Source organism: Pieris napi, chromosome 14 (assembly GCF_905475465.1).
Source record: "Pieris napi chromosome 14, ilPieNapi1.2, whole genome shotgun sequence".
Lineage (NCBI taxonomy): Eukaryota > Metazoa > Arthropoda > Insecta > Lepidoptera > Pieridae > Pieris > Pieris napi.
The window spans coordinates 2,151,927-2,175,849 of NC_062247.1; the positions used below are offsets into that span (position 1 = coordinate 2,151,927).

The 23,923-nt window shown below is 33.1% G+C and overlaps 1 protein-coding gene across 2 annotated transcripts in view; it reads right to left on the reverse strand.

The window, feature by feature from the left end:
- Nucleotides 1–11,483: 11,483 nt before the first annotated feature.
- LOC125056110 (zinc finger protein chinmo) overlaps nucleotides 11,484–23,923 on the reverse strand; it is a 51,669-nt gene continuing 39,229 nt past the window's right edge. For both annotated transcript variants that reach the window (XM_047659054.1, XM_047659053.1), the window contains exons 3-7: nucleotides 17,761–17,984; nucleotides 15,238–15,554; nucleotides 14,326–14,528; nucleotides 13,543–13,722; nucleotides 11,484–12,481 (exon numbers count right to left, since the gene is read on the reverse strand). In XM_047659054.1, coding sequence (XP_047515010.1) covers nucleotides 12,267–12,481; nucleotides 13,543–13,722; nucleotides 14,326–14,528; nucleotides 15,238–15,554; nucleotides 17,761–17,984 — 1,139 coding nt within the window. In that variant the 3' untranslated portion in view covers nucleotides 11,484–12,266. The remainder of the gene's footprint in view (nucleotides 12,482–13,542; nucleotides 13,723–14,325; nucleotides 14,529–15,237; nucleotides 15,555–17,760; nucleotides 17,985–23,923) is intronic.

Sequence of the window (23,923 nt, forward strand, 5' to 3'; positions counted from 1 at the left end):
TTTTCTTGTATTATTTAATACCTTTTGTGTTTTTAAATATTCTTTCACTCAATCTATATATTATTAGCGGATCGGACAGACGTTGTCCTGCATGATAATTGAAGCGGTACATATAAAATCGAGAATACATAAAAAAAACATTCAATTCGGTCCAGCCGTTTAAGAGGAGTAAAGTGACATACACACGTACAGTAGAATTATATATATATATATATATATATATATGCAGGCTATCCTATCTTTTAAGTTAGATCTGCACAAGTGCACACGGTGTGCAAATTTGATTGAAGTCGGTTAAGTAGTTAGGACTCCATAGCGCAAAAACAACGTGACGCGTAATTTATTTATAATTAGTTAAATAAAATTATTTAAATGTTGAGTAAAAGTAAACTATATCTACACATAACTATGCGAAAAATAATAAACGACTCAAATATAAGAGTCTTTCCTCCAACTTTAATTTTTGTTCCCTTTTGAGTAGAGACTCTTGGGCCGTGGAGTTCAAGTGCACAGGCGCTAATTAAAGATTTAAGTTGGCGCCTCGTTGGTAGTACCGGTTACCCCAGAGCTGGTGCTTTTCTCGCTCAACGAATATACGTAATTATCGCAATATAGCGAGACAATGCTGCCAGCGTTAAAGGTACACTGCCACAGGGACCAAACTTTATAAATTTGTTTTAATTTTTTTTATTTTTTTATTAATTTTAAATTATTATTATTATACTACTATGTAGGTAGGTAAGAAAATTTTAAATACTGTATATTTTATTATGTTTAAGTTTTACTAAGCGGTACTATAGCTAGATAACTCGTAAGTAAACACATGTTTACCGCGTATTTAGAGAGAAATTTGTAATTATATAAAAACATTTTTTTATACATGTATCTTCACAAGACATCATGGAACATTACGATCTAGCCTAACTTAAGACTAATAAGTAATTTAATTCTAATTTACTAAAAAAGAATTTAAAATTTAACTTAGATTTTCTTTTATTATTAACTTTTTAAAATTATTAGAGATATTATTATATTATATAATATACTAAAATATAAATAGAAATAACTTTCCTAAATCTACATACTTCGAAACTAGAAAAATTAAAATAGCTTAAAAAGTTGTAAGCTCCTTAGTAAGAAGATCGTGCCTCACGCCGAACGCCGTAAAAGGTGATCTACAAAAAACATAAAACTCAACAACAAATGTGAAAAATTTTACGTACCATATGTTCTAGAGTGCGCTTTGTTTGAAAGACTAAGAAGGCTTTTATCCTTAAAGTGCATGAAAAGATATCAGCGAAACAGACTTAAAAATATATACTCCGTAGAAATATAGATACGGGCTTAGTGTTCCCTACAAAAATTTGTTGTTACTAAAATAATAATACAGATTATTTCCGTTCACAATATTGCATGCTGTGTATATGCTGCAGGTATTGATTATCTTCATGAGAGGCTGGTGCCTATAATTGGCCTATATAAGTCCTATAGAAGTCCTGTGGTAACAGGTCGCCAGCCTTGTCATCGAAAATATACAAAGAGTGATATGAGAATGACTACATATTATAACTAAAGTAATAAGCAAAATAAAACTAAAGTATGAGTGGCCATGTCTAATACCTTTTCAGAATCCCAATTAAATGCGCCAAAACTACAACTGTAACTAGTATTTTTTTTTCACAGTGGGGTCCGAAGTAAACAAAAAGTTAAGATTTGAGAAATGTTTGTATCCTATAACTTAATATTGTCTTCAATACACTCAATAAACAACTATAAATAGCAAGTCTAACGCAAGGACTCATCAGTACCAATCTAGTTGATAATATGAAACAGATACAGGATGTAGATTTTTCGAATTTTAATAAGAATTAGTAAAAAAATCAATTTTCTTATAAAAAACGCAAAATAAATTATAAGTCTGCAGGGGTTGAGCTTAGTAGAACAATTTTTTGCAGCTGATGACCTCATCTATCCCCTAGTTGCGTTTGATCCATGACTTTTTGGCCAACCTGTATATATATTTAGTTGAAATTTGGCCATACATAATAAATAAATAAATCATCCTACCAAAGATATATTAAAGTTCATTAATCTGTACATAAATGTAAAAATTATCGAACATATTTGTATGTGGGTGCCTGGTCTGTGTTATAAGAGCGAATTACCTAAGATTACATCGCCAAAAAGATATACACGTTTTAAAGATCACAAGGAAGGCAAAACAACAAAATAGTATTCAAGGTGATGTTGACATTTATTGCGCTCATTACGTTAAAGTTTTGATTTAATGCTCTTTAAATTAATAGATCTTTCCTATAAATTTAAAATCGCGCATGTTTATTAGCGAGTGTTTTGTTTTAATCTTGGTTTTTAATTAAAATTACGTCACAAAAAATGTGTTATAATTATTTAATTGTATTGATAAATATATCTGGACAACACTAGAGGAATCCTAACATGTTACTTGTTTCGACTATGTATTTGCGTGTTGTTCCCACGAGAATGTAAGTGCGTGCTCCTATTTCACCATGCCTCCTGCTGATAGAGGACACATCTTTGATTTTAATTTATTTTATTATTATGAATTAACTAATTACTTAATAAGTCATGTGGAACATGGTGTAATGGTTGTAGCTCCTTACAAACATCATGTAAAACAAAAAACTTGGTGATTAAAAAGAGTGGCGGAGAGTTTATTGCCAGTTCTTCCGATCTACGCACTTGATTTGAGAACTGGCAGTAAATGTAAAATTAGAATTAATAAATATGTATTTCTTTCATGATGTTCATACGTGTACATTGTGTTACCTATATGAATAAACGATTTTGACTTTGAAACACGAAGCGGTAATGACGTCATCGACCGTAGTCGCGGGATGTGCTTTGTATATAGTAATTGACATTAAAGTACTGTCTGTTTAATAGTTAACTTATTTACAGTTATATTAATAAAAACTACTTTAAAAAAAAAACAGAGTTTGGAAATTAGTAGATTAATAATAAAATACAATTTTGATCAATGATTATTTTTATATGAAACTTTGTGGATTTACAGAGGAATCATCATAACAGAATATGGAACAGAAGAAACGACAGGGGCGGTGTAAAATGACGGACGTATGATGGGTCCAACGCCAGAATATACCTGGGCAACCCGGGCAACTACTGGCGAGGCAAAAGGCGAAGCTTTTGCCGTCGTCTAGAATGACGTCATCGACCGTTGTCCCGGGATGTTCTTTGTACATAGTAATCGACATTTAAGTGCTCCTATTTATTTATATATTCTAAAACAATGTGTATGCTTAAAAAATACAAGAAAATATGACATCAAAAATTTAACACACATACACATAAATTATATAAGAACATAAGAAATCTATCAAAAGAAAAAGTATAAATATATATATTTAAATTAGTACAACGCCTAGGGTCACAGTTAATTAATCTATATACATTCGTTTGTTGAGTTCGAGTCCCAGAGAAAGAATTATTTTCGAAAATTTGTCAAAAACAACAATGTCCTTATAATGGTAGCGAGACTATTATCAGGTACAAAACTTTTTGTTCACAGAAATTGAAATTTTTATCTACGTAAGGATAATGAAGCAGCTGCGAAAATATTAATGAAGACAGATGTTTAATCATCTTAATTATGCCAAAAACGGTCGGGTTATAGTGCCGGGTGGTTGGTACTTCAATCAGGTTGTGTATGGTCCCCATGTTCACCAATCATCTGGCCCAGCTACGTTCTATTATTATTGATACAATTGTGTAGCCGTAGTAATACTAAATTCCACTTTGCAATGTTTTATTTCACACATTCTGAAAAGCAAATCTTCTACACGTTTTAATATCGCAAATATATTCCTGCCCTGTGATTCTGTAACTCACTTTTCGAACTCACACAGCGGTTTTCGCATCGGCGGTCGCTCTGAAATCAGTCGTGTAGCAGTCATTTTATGATTTGGCATTCTGAAAAGGTGAGAGCTTGTAGTTTATTGTTTATCAGAATGCCAAATCATAAAATGACTGCTTCACGACTGATTTGAGAGCGACCGCCGATGCGAAAACCGCTGTGTGAGTTCGAAAAGTGAGTTACAGAATCGCAAGGCTGTCATTTTAATTTAAAGTGGTTGGTTGATATTTGGTTGGCAAATAGTTAAACGAATAAAGACATTAATATTATAAGGTATGTAGGTAAAAAAGGAGACAACACGAAAGTTTATGGCGGCTGTTAAAATACGGAAGGTCGCATAATATATGAGATATTATCTCGGACACTTTTTGCATCATCATTGATACGACTTGTCACAGCATAATAATGGGCAAATTTCAAGGCAAGGGCTGATAGAAGAAGACATGGTTGCGGAAGGTGCGGGAGTGCACTGGCATCACATCCGCCGAGCAACTTAAGCCGCGAGACTTAACAAAAAAAGTGGCACCTGAAAAAGAAGGTGAAAAGAACTTTAATAGATATCCTTTATAATAATAAAAGCGCAGCAAGATCAGTTTTCTTTAGCAAAACCTTTTTGTCAGTTTGTAATTAATTTTATTAGATTCTTTAAGTCGCTATACTAATAAAATATGAAGTCCCTTCGAGGATCGGACGGACTTTGGAATGGGATGATACTTTTGTTTACACATCGTTTTTCATATATATCTAATGGAGGGTGGTGATCGCTTTGTTAATACTTTATTAATACACTAGCTGATCCGACAAACGTCGTTTTGCCATGTTTATCATTTATCATAATAAAAAATAGGGGTTGATCGTAGAGGGGTGAAAATTAGGGGGTTGTATGTATTTTTTTATTGCTGTATCATAAAAAAAAATATCTAAAAATTAAAAAATTATAATTTAGTGGTGGACTACCCTTAACAATTAGGGGGATGAAAAATAGATGTCCTAGTCTCAGACATACCCAATATGCACACAAAATTTCATGAGAATCGGTTAAGCCGTTTCGGAGGAGTTTAACTACAAACACCGCGACATGAGAATGTTATATATTAGATTATTATAGTCCTATACTATATTTAAAATATTTACTTTTCTTGTATACTGATCATATGTCTACTAGGTACTTAGAGATATAACTGTAGAAACTGACGTTATCTTAATGCCGTGTACGAAATATTTGAATCAAATTTGTTAAGGGATCTGTTACTAAGTCTCGATACTGGGTCTGTATCTGTATCTATATAACATTAACGGTTTCTCATTAAGAACATTAAATTCACTTAAATGAGAAAATGTACCAAATAATACTAGAAAAAGTACAGCTGAAGCGAAGGGTCCCTTATGTCAAAAACGTATTGGATGTTAAGGGTATTTTGTTAGACTCTATAATTAATAGATTTTCGAGAATGAATGAGCTAAACTTGGAGCTCAACATTTTAGTCAATGCGGAAGCGTAATAGTTGATACATTAAAACCGCCCCCAAACTTAACAGAAGGTAAATGATTTATGAATAAGTCATAAGGCGGATCTATTTGAACCTCGATGTTACCGAGGAGGAATTATCTGTTTATTTTTACTTTACTATGAAAACTAAATAGGTAGGTGTTTACCACACTAAATATATATATATCTAGTGTATATTAGGTATACAAAAAAACTGGATGAATGTTGCTCAAAACAAAGAGAAATGGAAAAATATGGAGGAGGCTTTTACCCTAAAAGGGGCCATACAAAAACTAGACATTAAAAATTAAAAATAAATCTGAAATTTTGTTTAAAACTTACTAACTTAACTTATACTAATATTAAGGAATATAAACTAACCAATTGTTGTATGGATTACATAAAGCTTTAATAATAATAATAATGTATACAAACATATTAATTGTTGTATCGCTCTTTCATTTAGGATGTGATTGCAAAGAATATTTTTTTAACGCGTTTTACAATGTAAAGAGTCTCAGCGCCGATTTTAAACTTTAAATATTTATTTTAAAAAATACGTGTGGCACTCGGGGAGTGCCGCGGTAAAGCTATTGCATAGCATTTTTTATAAACTTATGCAATATATTTCTTTTTTACAGTATTTTTTTTCTTTAATATTAATTCAAGTTTTTTCTTTGGAATTAATTCAATCTACCACTCTGCCAGACTCAGACTAACACGCCTTTCCGATCACGCTATACCGATGTGAGACGCAGTATGCGTTCTGTCCCGCTCTAACGCTTATTGGCCGCACCTATATTACGTCATCGTGTGTTAGGTTTATTTCGTTACGGAATTTCTTGATTCGGCCGCCGCGCTCAAAGCCCGCGATAAACTCTATGCAATAGCTTAAAAAATTGTATTCGAAATATTATAATTGTAGTAAATTATAATGTATTAATTAGTACGGAATATTAAACCGTCAAGATGTCTTCCATCACAGTGATTGCACTCTTCAAAGCGGACTAGCGTATTTGCAGAACACGTCGCAGAGGGGTTACTTGTTTTGAGATAACCCCATAAAAAAATATTTGTTATGAATATCATTAAGTCTATATTATTGCAGAAATCAATAACTTACCTAAAAAAATCTGAAATATTATAGAGTTATATTATAAATTTGGGTGTGTATAAGTGTGATATAAACTACGTCAGTAACATACATACCCGATATTATTGTTAGCTATAAAGCGTCTTAGCGAAAGCTGATAAGGCCGCCCGTTGCATTCTAAATTATTTAAAAAAAATTGACGCAATATTTTTTTTCAATGTTTACAGACGAATATTTAAATACAGAATTATGCCGCAATTTTGTGGTAGTGAGATTTATGACTGTGAAAAAATAGTAAGGCGCCAAAAATCGATTGTAAAGATATTGTTTGTTGTACAATGAATGTAAAAAATGTTAGACGGATGGAACTAAATAAGGTTATATATTGTAATATTATCTTGTTGTTTATAAACTAATTATAATAATTGAAGTGGGTTACGAAATTTAATGACTTAAAGTAATGTAATTATTAATTGAAGGAAGCAAGAAAAGAAAGGCTTTTAATCGAATTTAAAATGTCATAAAGCAAACATTCTACCTGAAACAGTAAGACAGTTATATAAAATGCTCTAGTGAAATAAACTTATTAAAACTACAAAATAAATCGTTCTCTTTCATTCTCTTACAAAATTCATTTATATTAACCTAAGCTAATTACTCCAATGTGTATTTTACAAAAAATACGCCTAATAAAAGACTCTTAGCAAATTACATGATTGTATTTAATCAGGGACTCATAGGTTTGAAATAAAACAACAGGTTATATTTTAGCAACATTTTTATTAAGAATTCCACAATGGAACAAATTTCTTCCATATAATATCTATGCCTATTCAGATAGTAGGTACAAGTAGTGGATTATAACGGCATTGTTTTACATTAAGTGCATATTATGGACTATTAATATACCTGTATTTACGTCCGTAACGCGTTATTTACCGAATATACTGGATATACGTGCTATGAGTTATTTTCTTCGTGTTTTCAAAGTAATTTATGACGCCTGCAAAAATTTTGAAGCAATGTGTATTAACACTTAATTGCTTAAAATTATGTAAAGGCGCATTTTTTAACACGTATATCCACCGTAACATAAAGCTCAGTACGTTTTTACATTTTAATGCCAACACATATAATAGAAGAAAAAGTTGCTTTTTTAACAAAACACATGCCCCTTAAGGAAGCAAACAAATGTTAGCCTACTACATTGAACTAACGAAAATAATCGCAAAATGTTACCACACTAAAAAATTCGCTAGTACATTAAATTAACATCATTCAATTAATTCACTAAGCCGCGTGCCTTCAAACAGGAATAAATTCGTATTAGCCGAGAAATTTCAATTTCGTTGGCAAATTTTGAAGTACACGCAACCAGTGGGTTCGCTCTTAGGACCACTTTATTACGATTCTAAAAACCCAATTGCATAGTATTTGAAATGTCAGATTATTCGAAATTTAAACTGTCATAGACAACATGAAGTCTACGTAATCTTTTTAAATGATCAGTGGCCCATTGATAAGCGAATACCCACTAAGCATGGTTATACCGTATGCCAATTTGTACATTATGTATAAGTATATGTACATCAACCCGCTACACGCCTGCCTATCCTATATATATAGTACAAAAACGAAGTCCAACTAATAAATAACTATGTATAATCACATGTAAGTGCTATTCTTACGGTTAAGGGTTCATATAAAAGTCGCTTGAAAAAATCACAGACAATCACTTTTCTTTACACACGATACCGATTTCTCCTTACCAAGCATTATGTTACATTACTTAGTTTTACAACCAAGATGGTTTACTTTACACTACCCACTAAGCCAGTACTTCTGTATACCCTTGCTCCTCATCGAACCAAATGAAATCAGCGTATTGTCTTGATAACACAATATCGTATACGAATAAATAATTTAGATTTTAAACATTCGTAACCAACAGTGCGGGCTGCTATACATTTAATTTGTACTCACCTCAGTAACTAGAAAATAATTACGAATGCTCCATTTTTGGCAACACTTATAAACATTTTAATCCGAAATTTGTACTGATATCAATTTTAAGACTTTATTTGTACTTTAGGTCTTGAATTATAACCGTGCTCGATTTTTTTTGTTTTTTTTTTACCTTTCGTGGAGGTTTTTACACTACACCAAGAATATGTAATAACACCAAAACTTCGTACTCGAAGTGATTAAATATAAGTGTTTTATATACAGCAATGATGAATTTTCAAATTAAAATTTTTGACGCCATTTTGTAAATAACAGATTTGGGTGAATTTCACAAAAATTCGATGTTATTGACACATGATAGAAACGGTTGACAGATGACTTAACATGAGATACACCAAATCTTAATTAACGTCAAATACAAACTAGTGCACTTAAAACATAGTGAAATCAAAATACCCGACTGTCAATTCCTTATAAACCTAATTATAAACATGGACGGGTGAAAACTTGTAAGGAAAATAAAAATAAACAAAAAAATAAAATAAATTTTGTTACAATTTTAATTCGCAGAAACCTAACAACAATATTTTCATTTCCTTAAAACATAGTAACATCTATGCAACACAAATAACTGGGGAAAAAATTAATAAAAATTATGAAAAAAAAATAGGGTTTATACTCCTTAGAGTGTAGGTACTATAATGGATCTCGGGGCCGATCTCTACATGCGCATGAGGTAGAACATGAGATTATAATAACTAGCCTAAATAACATTTAACATTATAGGACCGTCAACTCAGCTTAAGTGAAACTTGAGCACACGCCGAGTCGAGGGCACTGACTACCATTCAGAGATTCATTATGCGATCAAGACCGGTCTCAAGTCAGTCCCCTAACTAACATGAAAAAACATTAATACTTTGATAAGCTTCAAGTGAATCCTGAGGTAGTATATTTGTACTTTTTTATTTTTTTTTCTTTCTTAACCTAAATAATTTTCGTCATATAAAAATCTATTTAAAAGACTTAGTTAATCCTCGAGGTAGATAAACTTATGTACTAAACTGAATTGTGCCGTTACGGAGTTCACGTATCAACTCCGTCACGGCACGATCCATGTGACGGCAGAGGGTCACCATACCCGTAACAATCTTTGGCTTTACCATCACGAGACATCGCGACATATATACACTTAACGCTAACTTAAACCTAAACCTTAGCGAACCCATTAAGAGAAAATTCAAGCAAAATAAATGCAGCTTTGAGCCATTCACCTATTGCACAGAAAGAGGTAGATTATAAAATTGCCCATCTATCCACTGCACTTCTTTGGATTAAGAGGCCCATCGTCATTATGGATTTGCTCAAACTTCAAAATTATACAATATTCAACAAAACCTCTCCGAATTTTCTAGAATTTCCCGCAACGAGATCGGCCCGAGGAGGGGGATACACCGACTTTATGTTATCACATCAAATACAACATTACATCTATCGTGGACAAAATCCCACATTAATTAGACATAACAATGAGAAAACTTAATGCGAACTAGTATACTGGTTACCGAGTTATCGAAGAAAATTGACGAATACACAAGCCAGCGATCCGTTGAACATAACTATGCATTAATGCAACTCTTTCACATATCACAAAAACATTAAATGTCAAAAGAAATCACATGAATTTTAAATTCATAAAAACAAACAGAGGTACTCCTAATAAAAAACAATTTAAAATGACACCTAACAATACTTAACGCAAAACATATTAAGAATGTACTTTCACTAAAAAATAATGAACGAAGGTCAAATTATATCCACACTTAACCCCAACTAGAAACACTTATGAATTTTACATTTTTTCATACTAGTTCTAAGTTATGGCATATTTTACATCCACGAAATCTGTCCGAGACAGAGCGCCTGAGACGTTCTCCGGACGTACAACGAAATGTATGGGAGATGTCACGTGACATACAATTACGAAGCTACGCCTAAGAGAGTTCTGCAGGCAAGTTATGTCCTCAATATCGCCTCATCTGGGCAACGAACTATTTAGGCCTCAAAATACGTTCATCACGGTCGCCCCAAACCCGACCACAAATCTTAAATCATTTGACCGAGAAACGATAAATTACTGGTAAAGATTATAAAATATCAATTAACATTATTGAAGTATAAAATCTTTAGAGACTTTGTAAAATAGCTTCTTTAGTACAGGAAACAATCAAAACATCTTTGTACAGGAATATTCGAAAATATTTTTCTCATATAAACGATATACTGACAGTAATTCCGGCTTCTATAGAGGTACAACGAGGCGTCAATTCTAAGCTCATACTTTATAGAACCTACGACCCGTAACAAATAAAATATAGAAACCGGTCGAAAGATACCGGGCGTGTAAATAGACGCTAATTTTAAGGAAATCGAGGTAAACGTTCAGATATAATCTACGATAAACGGAAATTATAATAAAATCACTGAGCCTTGTAAGCGTTAAAAAATCTATTGTAACCTAAATAAATAGAATAAATATGAATGCAACTCATTCCTAAATATCAGGAATAGCACACAGTCGCCACATTCACACTTAAAAAAATAAATATAAAAATAAATAAATGTGAAGAGGATATTTGGCACTGTCCCATAGATTGCTTTAAATGCGGATAAACAATGTTGCCCTACACATAACTGGCCTCATTAAATATTTAAATCTCAACCGGTTGCACTCGAAATGACTAGCTATATTAAGTGGTCTATGCTAACGAACGGAATGTTAAAATCGACACCATCGCGACAAAACATATAATATTTGGTCTCAATAGTAACAACCGTGCGAGCGGGGAACGAACAGTGAACATTCACCATTCACTGGGCAAATCGCGTGAAACTAAATAAAAGCCTTTTAAAGAGAACAGTTTTTGACCGGATTGAATTCATGTTTAATAAACTTATAATTATTTTACAAAAAAAATATACCGACACGCTGTTAAGCACGCGAAACGTCGTTTTTTTTTTAATTATGTAAAATAATTATAAGTTTATACATACATAACTTCAATCCGGTAAAAAATTGTTTTCTTTAAATGTGTAAAAGTTTAAAGACAATACTAAATAAAAGCCTGTTCTATTGTATCACAGATGCGTTAAAAAATTAACCCGGATTTGCAGTCTATTGTAATGTCTCGATGGGCCAGGCTATATACTTTCTCCTAATATTTACATTCTAAGCCTTTGACCATCTCGACTGAGGTAAAAATAAAGGTAACTCTGAAGGATACAGCGACATGAATTAAGTAACAATTAGAACGATTCCAAATCTTAAAAATCTAAGATCAAATTTTGAGGTAGACTGTTACATAAATATGCATAAACGAGGTATATTGTATGGCGCGGCTCGGAATCGCGCGGAATCCGAACCGGCCGGATTCCGTGAACCTGTTGACAGTGAATGAAACTTTATTGAAACTTTAAAAAGTATTGCAATTTTTTAATTAAAAAATTGGGTTTTAATAAATTGTTCAAAAATTGTAGGTACCCGCATTTTGTAAAAAGTTTTTTTAAATACAATTAATTAATCTATTGCGTCAATACTAAACCTTGAATAACTTTTAAAAATAGAATTTATGAAAAAAGTAAAGTACCCACATTTTGTAAAAAAAATATTATTTTTTGCTAAACGCCATATAAAAGGCCTGATGTAGAAAAAATCTCAAAAAGGTTTTTAATATTTAGAAAATGCCAGTTTAATTCACTGTCACACCAGGGTCACAAAGAAGAGAAGAGGTAGATTTTTTGATTTACTGGGTGTGGTTGGGCAAAGGTCCTTGGTGCGGCGTGACCTGATGACGATGCTCGCGGGCAATGTGTCGCCGCACTGTGTTGTTACGCGTGAATGTTCGCGAGCAGTGCGGACATGGCACCCGGATGCCCTGATGCCGCTGCCGGATGTGAGCGCGCAGATTCGTCTCGTAGCCGTAAAGCCGTTCGCAGTATGGACATTTTAGTTTCTTTCCTGGAATTTTTAATACACAATTTAGATTTTTTTTAAAAACAATAATAATATAGTTATTTCGACTATGTGTTTGCGTGTTGTTCCCACGAGAATGTAAGTGCGTGCTCCTATTTCACCATGCCTCCTGCTCATAGAGGACAAGTCTTTGTTTTTAATTTATGTTATTATTATTAATTAAGAGTGGCGGAGAGTTTATTGTCAGTTCTTCTCTTCCGTTCTACGCCTTTGAGAAGTGGCACTAAATGTAAAGTTAAATGCATTTTATATACATTTCTTTTTTGACGTTCATAAGTGTACATTGTGTTACCTATATTATGATTAAATGATTTTTGACTTGACTTTGACTTTTAGCAGATTATCCCTTCTGTAATGTATGATAGAATTAAAATAGAATATAAAAGAATGATGAAACCAACATAATACCAGTGATTGAAAACTTCATACTCCCCTTATAATTTGAATTTACCCAATAACATGTATGCTATTTTTTCCTTATGTTGTGGTTTATACTATAAAAGAGCAGTGTTGGCTAGGCCTTTTTAATTATGGCTGTGGACCAATTTAGTTTTCGGATGGCAAAAAAAGTATGAGGTGAGGAAAGATGCCGACATACCCTAAACCCAAAAAACTATATTACAAACTGATCCCTACCTATTAAGAAAAAATTTAAAAACATACATTATAGTAGTACCACTGGTTTTGTAAATCCTACTTCGTATTATCATATTGTTAGTATGTATTTAATACTTTCACATAAGGAAATGTATATATCAATGTAATACAATATATTTATATTCCTACAAAGCATTAATATGTCAATAGATGGCGTTAGTATATACACAATAATTGTTCAACATTTGAAGTCGGGTTATTTTTTTATTGTTTTTGATATCTCTCATTTTACTTTTTTCTATGATTATTGTTATTTTGTGTGTGTTTTTGTTTGTAATAAATTTTATGTCTATGATTTTTATAACAAAGACTTTTAAGAATTCAAGCAACAAATTGATTAAATCAATTTGTTGCTTGAATTCTTAAAAGCTAATAAAATCATTTATTACCGTCAGCAGTAGCGATCCCACCAGACTTGCTGGTGATGATCTTGGGCGGCCAGAGGTCAGGGCTGGGTTTGGGCGGCGAAGTCTGCGGGTCGTGGTAGTTAGTGGTAGGTATTGGCGCTGGGGGAGATGAGTTGTTGTACCCACCGCCGTGGTATTCGTTCTCGTTTTTTATCCGTAAATCTGCAATATCAGCATTGATAGTTAGCAATAAAAAAAAACGAATCTTTCTTTGAAACACCAAAGGAAATTTCTACGATAGTTTTTTATTGATTACTAAATGCCTAAATGAACTTCGTATCACCCACATATATTTTTGTATTTAATACAAAAGTTTTAACACAGACCAAAGATATCGGTCCACATACTACAGCTATAAAACACGAATTTCTGAAGGCAACTATATAATATATGACAACCAATCAGTGACAATTGTTTATTTCTAAAAAATCATTAAATTTTTCCCGACAAGGAACAGCCCTGCGATTCTGTAACTCACTTTTCGAACTCACACAGCGGTTAAACAATAAACTACAAGCTCCCACCTTTTCAGAATGCCAAATTATAAAATAACTGCTTCACGACTGATTTCAGAGCGACCGTCGATGCGAAAACCGCTGTGTGAGTTCGAAAAGTGAGTTACAGAATCGCAGGGCAGGTTTTCCTAAACTTCCAAAAATATTTCAAGATCATCAGCCAAGTCGGTCCAACTATTTATTAATTTTAGTGAAATAAACAACAATTAATAGATAGATAGATAGTTGTATATAAATAACACAATTTTACCTTCAGCACCCTGATCCGTTGGTAAGCGCTCCATTATCTCTTCTTTAACTGATGAAAACCGTTCGTAGCCATTGTTCTTTATAGGGTTAGCGACGCTGGACGTGCAATCTGGATTCTCTTCGTACTTCACGCTTGCCCCTGGTGATGATCGCGTATCTGGTTCATCAGCTACGCTGCCGCAATGTGATGATGATGAGGTTTGTCTGAAATTAATGGGTGATATATAGGAACGGTACGAAATTACGAAGAATTAGAAAGGTAAGTTCAGATAAGAGGGTGGGGCGGTGACTATCCGATCACCAACTTAAAAAGTAGTTTATGCAACTTTCATATAATAGAGGGTATTAAAACATGAGTGTAGTTTTCAAAATAAGATTACACGAGTGTTTTAATACCTTATTATATGCAGTTGCATACACTACTTTATTTAATCTCATGGCTATAGGTTGCCAAGTCATAAAGTATTGGTAAATTTGTCGTACGCTTTTCTTGATTTTTCTAGCAATTAATTTTTAAATTAAATTTTCATCGGTATCGTCGGTGTCGCTTGATATTTTTGCAACTAAAGTTTTATCCAACAAAATATTACTCAAATTCGTATGTACGAAATAGCGCCAAAATGGAAAAAGTCTGTTATTGGTCTATTGGCTCGGAACAGCGCGTTGCGCGCTCACCACAGATTATGTGTACTTAAATTGAATTGAAACCTCCTTGGTCGGGACACATTGCACTTTAATAATTAAAAAATTGTTTTAAAGCATTGTTTTGTTAGGAGAATAATGCTTTAATTTAATTTTCTTAAAGAAGTATGTAAATAAAATATGCCAATAAAAGTCTGTATTTCATTTCATAATTAGAATATTACCGAATGTGATCATATAAAAACAATTAAATTGGAAATATAGTTTTTACCTGTAATTCCTAGTCAGTGGGCTCTGTGAAGGCGATTGCTTAGGCGGTGCAGGCCGTCTATGCGACGAAGAATGCAGGTGAGCTTGGGGCGCATACCGTCCCATCCCACCACCACTTCCATGTATGGGTATGCCGTATGGTGGTATTATTGGGGCAAAAGTAGTAGAGTGGGATGCTGGCGACTCCTGAACCTCACAATTGCCGGATCCGGAAACTGGGCTGGTCTTGACACGGGTTTCGACACGATCGCCAGACACCTGCTGGGTTTGATGCTTCATCCATGCGTCTTGGGACATTTCCATTGACAAGCCTTTTACCTGGAATTTTTGACATAATATTTAATAAGTGAAATGTCAAATCTGGAAGCGTTCAAGTATTACGTAACGCAATTTTTGGAGATTATTGACCCCCCCCCATGTAACTCGCCGTAACGGTTTTCAGTACTGTACCCAAGTATAGTAAAACGTTTCGTGACCACCCAGTGACTCTTTAGTTACTATTATGTGGTGTAAGTCGAAAAAAATATTAACAATAACGCGTAATTTAAATCACCGCCCCGCATCGTAACGTTTTACAAAAGGACCCCCCCAAAATACGTTACGTAATACTTGAACGCTCCCTACTAGCTAAGTGATATGTACCAGTAATATTGCGTATATGTAGCTAAGTTTATACATAGTATCTACTGAAATACTTCTACTTTGAATTTGAAGGGGCAGATACTTTAAAAACATAAGTTGTTTTTTTTTTAATAAAGTAATACATGAACGCTCCCTACTAGCTAAGTGATATGTACCAGTAATATTGCGTATATGTAGCTAAGTTTATACATAGTATCTACTGAAATACTTCTACTTTGAATTTGAAGGGGCAGATACTTTAAAAACATAAGTTGTTTTTTTTTTAATAAAGTAATACATGAACGCTCCCTACTAGCTAAGTGATATGTACCAGTAATATTGCGTATATGTAGCTAAGTTTATACATAGTATCTACTGAAATACTTCTACTTTGAATTTGAAGGGGCAGATACTTTAAAAACATAAGTTGTTTTTTTTTTAATAAAGTAATACATGAACGCTCCCTACTAGCTAAGTGATATGTACCAGTAATATTGCGTATATGTAGCTAAGTTTATACATAGTATCTACTGAAATACTTCTACTTTGAATTTGAAGGGGCAGATACTTTAAAAACATAAGTTGTTTTTTTTTTAATAAAGTAATACATGAACGCTCCCTACTAGCTAAGTGATATGTACCAGTAATATTGCGTATATGTAGCTAAGTTTATACATAGTATCTACTGAAATACTTCTACTTTGAATTTGAAGGGGCAGATACTTTATAAGCATAAGTTGTTTTTTTTAAATAAAGAATTGTGGCTGTGTTATGAAGACGGCTGTGTGTTGTTCTTGAATACGTTTATGTAACGAGTTATAATAGATAGAAAGAGCTGATGATTAAAACTTAAACTTCAAAAGTTATACTAATTGCAAATCTCTATACGCAGCAAAATAACCTCAAAATGGCGGCGCTTTTCCCTCCACCTCGCGTTACTGCTCTCGTTTATCGTAATGAATTCTTTGATCCTTTAGCTCTCCCGATGTATAAATGTCTTTTTTTCCCGTATGTAGAAAGTTTAAAGGCCTATTCAGTTATTCACATTAAAACATACAAAGAAAAGTGTTTTCCCCATGCCCAACTGTCACCTTATTATTTAATATAATTGTATATATAGAAAACGTTTTTCTCTTTTCATGTTACAACAAATAGTTGTATAATTTGAAAAAAACGTAATTTGAATGATTAAAGGATCTACTATTTTCTTAATTGAAGCAGTTTTTATTCACTCCTTTCATTATTATACGCAAGGGTTGAATTGTTTAGCTATTCGATATATATACGTACTATATTTACACTACTATAAAGTAACAATAACCTCGTTTTAGACCACCTTATAGATTCGTCAGGCCTAAGACACACGAAACTACATCAAGATAAGAATATTATGACGTGTAACGTTTCAGGCACTTGATATTTTGTTTACTATGTGAGTAACTATTCTAAGTATACATCATGATGTATTGAGAATGTACATTTAGTTTTTCTTAAACTATTTATATCCCTAAAGACATCCCTACTCGTGGAGTATTCAGTGAATTTAAGATTTCATTTTAACATTCCGACATTTAAATTCGTTGCCAACCCTAATTTGATGCATGTTAATTTAAAAATTCCCAAATTTTAGTTATTTCGGTATTGAACAAAACATTCAAACTCCGTTCCTTTTAAATAAACCAACCAATATTTGGAGTAAGACATAGAAGCCATACTTCGCGCTCAGTTTGACTCCACTTCCATCAATGATGTATTATATTTTGACAGTTTACAACAGCCATAGAAAGCGTTCGAAATTAGACCAGAATAAATGCATACAAGTTTATTAGTACTTGTAATATACAAATATGTTTTTTCTCAATCGCAAAGTTTGTCTTCATGTAGATATAGCTACTGAAATTACCTGTAAGTTCGCCCCGCTTTTGAGGAAGCTGGAGAGAGCATTCTGGCTGACATGCACTTCGCCCTTGTACATAAACTCCAGGAGGGCCTGCATGTTATCTGCCGAGGTGGCTTCCAGTATGACGTAACAGGCGCCTGCATGGCTGGGAGGGGCGGAATCGAAGAGCTCTTGAAAGTGTTTACTACAAGCCGCCAGTATCACTTTGTGTGCTTTGAACTGCCGACCTGAAATACAAATAGAATTATAAATTTACTATCCAATATATTAAAAAAAAGGGTGCGTGTACTTATGTACGCGCGTAAGAAGTTATACTTCTTTGGCTTTCTTTATTTTTTTTAAATATTAAATAATTAATAACAAATATTTAACGTTAATAATTTAATAATATTTAGTATATTATTCAATTATTAATTAATATTAATAATAATAATAATAATTATTATTATTTTATTATATTATTCATTCAATTTAATAACTACGTATATTTCATAACCTTTTAACTAAGTAACAATAGGTCTTCGTGAAAAAGCATTGATAAATTTCTTTGAAAAAAATAATAAAAACTTATTTATTTGTTTAAAAGGTAATTCAAAATTCTTCGCATAGCTGCTAACTTCACGCATATTCTATTTCTTTTTACTTGTAGATTGTCTTATTCCCATCTCGCTCGCGCACGCTATAATCACACTGACAACTTTGTGTCTCAGGTAAAATGTCACTCTCATCAATTTTTCATAACGCGCCTAAAGAAGTATAACTTTAAAAATATGGGATATTCATGGTAATGACACAGAGATTTTATCTTATGTTATTAATTAAAGTTTACGCGACCTGATGATCGTAATGGATAAAGAGCACTCAAAAGTCGAGTTACGTAAATAAAGTAATAAATTTGCCAATATTGGGTATATTATTAAGAGGCGTTATAATTTCAATTTGACGACAATCAATATTAGTAAATAATGTAAGTCCAGACTAAGAATAATTATTATAACAGCAATCAAATTTATTACGCCTAATAATTAACTTATACGATGTAAAGATTCTGTTAGCTTCAAAACGTAGCACTTTCGTAGCTATCTACGAAATGTAATGGAATTATTTTAAAATAGTAAAATCGACATGAAACAAAGGCGAAACGACTCGTTCCGTTTGACAATCAAATTGGTCAACAGCATCTTTAGTCCTACGCATCGACGAAGGTAATATCAGTCACGGTTTTTTACACTCTTTTATTTCACAATCTTACCGCCCTGATACTCTTTTGTTTTTCATTCTCACCGCCCAGATACTCTTTTGTTTTACGTTCCCACCACCATGATACTCTTTTGTTTTACATTCTCACCGCCCTGATACTCTTTTATTTTACATTCTCACCGCCCTGATACTCTTTTGTTTTACGTTCCCACCACCATGATACTCTTTTGTTTTTCATTTTCACCGCCTTGATAGTCTTTTGTTTTACACTATCACCACCATGATACTCTTTTATTTTACATTCTCACCACCCCGATAGATACATATCAAGTCAAGTTAAATCTGACAGAAGTAATAAACAGTTTTATGATGATTTTTGTTGATCGTCACTGAAATTTTAAATTTCTATGTAAAATATAAAAAACAAATGTCTTTGTAACTCAAAAAACAGACCTATTTCGAAAATAATTTCACCATTCGCATCATTATCACGGAATATATGATATATTTATTACCAGATATAAAAAAGGGTGCGTGTACTTATGTACGCGCGTAAGAAGTTATACTTCTTTGGCATTATTAAAATTAGTTTTTAATTGCATGCAAATAATTAATTACAATTAAATAATCAAAGACTGGAAAAGGAGTCATTATAATCAGTAAAGTTCAGTTTACATTTGAAAAATTAAATAAATAAATATTTATTATTATTCCCTTACATTAAGTGTAACATAAATTCTATTATTATTCGAATGTTGTTTTTAAATTATGTCCAATGCCGTAGCATCTTCCGAAGGCAACTTCATTCTGTTAATTTTGTGTCACGGTGCGCGCGCATCGTAAAATTTCATTCTCATAATTTTTTCATAACGCGCCTAAAGAAGTATAACTTCAAAAACCGACGAGACCGGCCACTAGATCCATTTGAGGTGCAATGAATAATATAGAATCTGCGGATCGAAGACGTGGCGGTTCAGAAAAATGAGTTTAGAGACTTTTTTTTTTGTTAATTCAGAATATCTTGAAAACCGAGAGTCCTTTACCCGCAGTAATGTTATCCATTCATTAAACCACACATATGTTTCTGACGTATTAATGTAATTTCATTGCTCTAACAACCTTGAGTATTCATTGCTGCTGAATAAATACCCTAAAAATTATTACCACTCATAATTTATGCCTAATTTCAATCTAATTTTCATTGTCTGAAGGTTTACGAATTTAAATACATTGCATATTCAATCTATGTATATTATTTATTTTAAGCAGGCTCTTAAAACCTTGAGAGCCGTGTTGGCCTTGTGGCTTCAGCGTGCGACTCTCATACCTGAGGTCGTAGGTTCGATCCCCGGCTGTGCCAATGGACTTTCTTTCTATGTGCGCATTTAACATTTGCTTGAACGGTGAAGGAAAACATCGTAAGGAAACCGACATGTCTTAGACCCAAAAAGTCGATGGCGTGTGTCAGGCACTGGAGGCTGATCACCTTCTTGCCTTTTAGATTTAAAAATGATTATGAAACAGATTCATAAATCTGAGGCCAAGACCTAAAGAGGTTGTAGCGCCACTGTTTTTTTTTTCTTAAGACCTTGTTCTCTGATATCACGTGTTGGTCCAGTGGTAACATTCGACGGCAAATCAAATACCATATCGATAAAAGTTTAGTTAGAAAAGATAATAGTTAGTATTAACGTAACGAGTCTAATATTATTTAGAAAGTGAATATAAAAAATATTTGACGCAATTACAAAAACATTATGCATTTGGTTGCTAATTTGAATATTTATTAATTGGTAGTGACGTCATACCGCGGAACTAACACAGCCTTGGACCTACGCACTGTTAAGCTACCTATAAGTAATGAGATTTGGCGCAATATTATTGTTGCAAAGTAGGCTCTGAGGCTTCTGTCTTTCTATGAAGGTATTTAGGCTCTATCTCGTCAGTACTACATATATGTATCGTACAAAGCCTTATATACTTTTATAAGTCCGGCAATCGAGGGCCTTATATGATGTCTCAAAGCCTATATCCCTTTTTTATGTAATAGGAGGCAAACGGGCTCATCTGATGTTAAGATACCGACGCCCATGGACACTCAAATTGTCAGAAGGCTCGCAAGTGCGTTGCCAGCCTTTCAAGAATTGGTACGCTCTTTTCTTAAAGGACCCTAAGTCGAATTGGTTCGGAAATACTTCAGTGGGCAGCTGGTTTCACATGTCTGCGGCAAAAATGCCCTTAGAACGTTGGACGACGAACGTGGAGGTGATTCTTTTCCATGTAGTTAATTTTCACTCACGAAAGAGTAGTAAATAATGTTTAGACACTTTTAATGTCTGTTTGTTTCCCAATAAATGTGAATAGAGCCTTAATTTACAGTAATTAGTACGTAAATTAAAAAAGTGTTAGACCGGGCAGTAGCTGTCTCTTCTATTCCCGCACGCCATTCTCTTCCGTTTTGCGCCTTTCTCGATCGCTTCCGATATTTTGCATCATTCATGACAATGGCTTTCTCTTCCTCTTTTTTCCCCTCTTGGATACCACCACCAATTTATTATTTATTTCAAAATTACACAAACAAAACATGCAATTTTTATTCATAATAATTAATAAGGTAATTGTGAAAAGCAAAACCAAACTCGCTTTTTGACCTAATTCTTCGAACACAATTAAATCAATGAATTAGTTTCTTAGTAAATTGCATACTCGGCACTCTGGGTAATGACCATAGATTACTCAATTATTTTTGTTATATGTAGTCTATGCCTGTCATACGTAGAGTAAAATTCGAAAAGGGACGGGCGCCAAATGTGAGAGCCGTACGTCAAAAACGTTTTTCTTTCAAGCTGCGCAGATATAAAGAAAAGTGATGTATATAATTTATTATTGACCTCATGAAATATGCAAAATTAAATGGCGCCAATTCGCTTATTTGGTTTAACTTCAGGTAAACCTACAAGGCTAGAAATTATTTCGTTCAAAGATTTTTTTTTATGTGAGTTAATCAACGCCATAGATTAATATATATAAAAGGTGACTGTAATTATCAACCCCTCTTCATAGCCTAGCGGTCTTATTAAGTGGCAGCTAGGTGAGGGGTACCGGGTTCGATTCCCGGTTCGAGGGCAAGATTTAATTTAAATTTGTTCTCGGCCTTTGGGAGGGTTGTGCGGTACCGGGCGAGTGCCTAAACCGTACATGGAGGAAACGGTCGAATTTCTAACGACCAGCAAGAATTTTAAAAAAATCCTATACTTGACGCTGGCTAATGCACAAATCGTGCCAGAGCTATAAAAAAAAATAAAAAAAATTATCAACCCCAGACGTGAAAAACGATAAAAATGTCTTTCGTTCTTAGAATACTTTAGCCTTTAGATTCACACGTTTTAAGTCATGATATTGTTGATAGGTATTACGAGCTAATAAATCCAAAAATTCGTCATATAAAAAATATAATGGTTAAAAACTAGATCAAATTCTGAAGACAATAGAGCACTATCTAGTACAAAGCAAATGCAGCAAATTTTCCGTTTCAATGAAAATATTGAATAATAGACACTTTTTATTAAGGAAACAAGGTGTTAATAGGTTTTTTGGCATTGAACCTTGGTAATGGTACCAACTAGTGTAAAGGTCAACGACTTTTGAAATCGAGTTTAATGAAATCTTCCTCTATATATAATTGATTGTGTTGATATAGTTATATTAAAATTCATAATAAAATATTCATAATTAGTAATAATCTATAGATTACACATATTGATTACTCTAAAGCAGTGTTTCGCTACACCTTAGTCTTTCTAAAAATCTTATGTAACGTACATAATTTTTAATGTTAAACAATTTAATTGTTCTCTTAAGAAACTCAAATGATAGGTTTTAGGAATAAATCACTAGAAAGTTCACGAAGCACAAAAAGTAAATTTCAAAAACATTATAGTAAAGCTGAAATTCAAATTCCAAATAATTGTAATAAATTTTAGAATGACCCCATAATAATTAAATTGCCCTCTTGTGGTATGGACCCCACGTTGGGAAACACTGCCCTATAGACTCATCAGTCTGTACAATGCAAAAAGCGATTTCATAGATAACGTTAATAATACTACAATACTCACTACATACTTACAAAAGATACAACCAAATGAAATAATTAGTTATATATTCAAAAAGTAAATTAGCGCTCAGACTAAGCGCATCACGTTTTTGATATACCCAAAGACTTTTATGAGTTAAATGGATGTTTCATAAACATTCCCCTTTTCAAAAAGTATAAAGTTTTTTATATAAAGGGCACATTATTTTGTCACGTGCAGTCCGCACGTGAGCCAATGCGTAGTCGACAAGCGAGTTTTTGTCGCTCTTCAAGGACACCCTAATTTGTATATTAAATATTATTATTTACGCCTAATATCTGTAATATATACCACAGATTATAGAACACTTTGAATAAATCCTTAGGTTCGTACAGTGGCTAAGAAAACTACATGGGTTTCGGAAACCGCTTCTAAAAATAACTATAGTAGTTAAATATTTTTTTGTGAAAATAGTGATAAGTATACAACTTTAATCGAAAAATGATATGTTTAGGTTTTATATTAGCACTTTTTTTACACATTATAAAAAACATTGCAGTACTAGTACTGTGTAAACAGTGTAGTACTTGACGAAATCATCTTTCGAGTTAACGAATTTGCACGGAAAGTAAAGCTGAAACTTGTCTGGTAATCTAAATCATTAAATCTCTTTCAATACTAAACTATTTAATAAAAAATATTTACTTTGATTAGGTATCGAAGAAAAGGGTCTTTGACTCATGGATTCTATCTGAAAATGGGCCTAGCTAGTTGAGGAGTAGTTAAGAAAAGTAGAGTAGGAACATTACCTAATGGTAACCAAGAGGGAAAAATGAGGAAAAGGGAGTCATGGATGGGAGGATGGGGTTCGGGACAAGAGAGTTACTGAC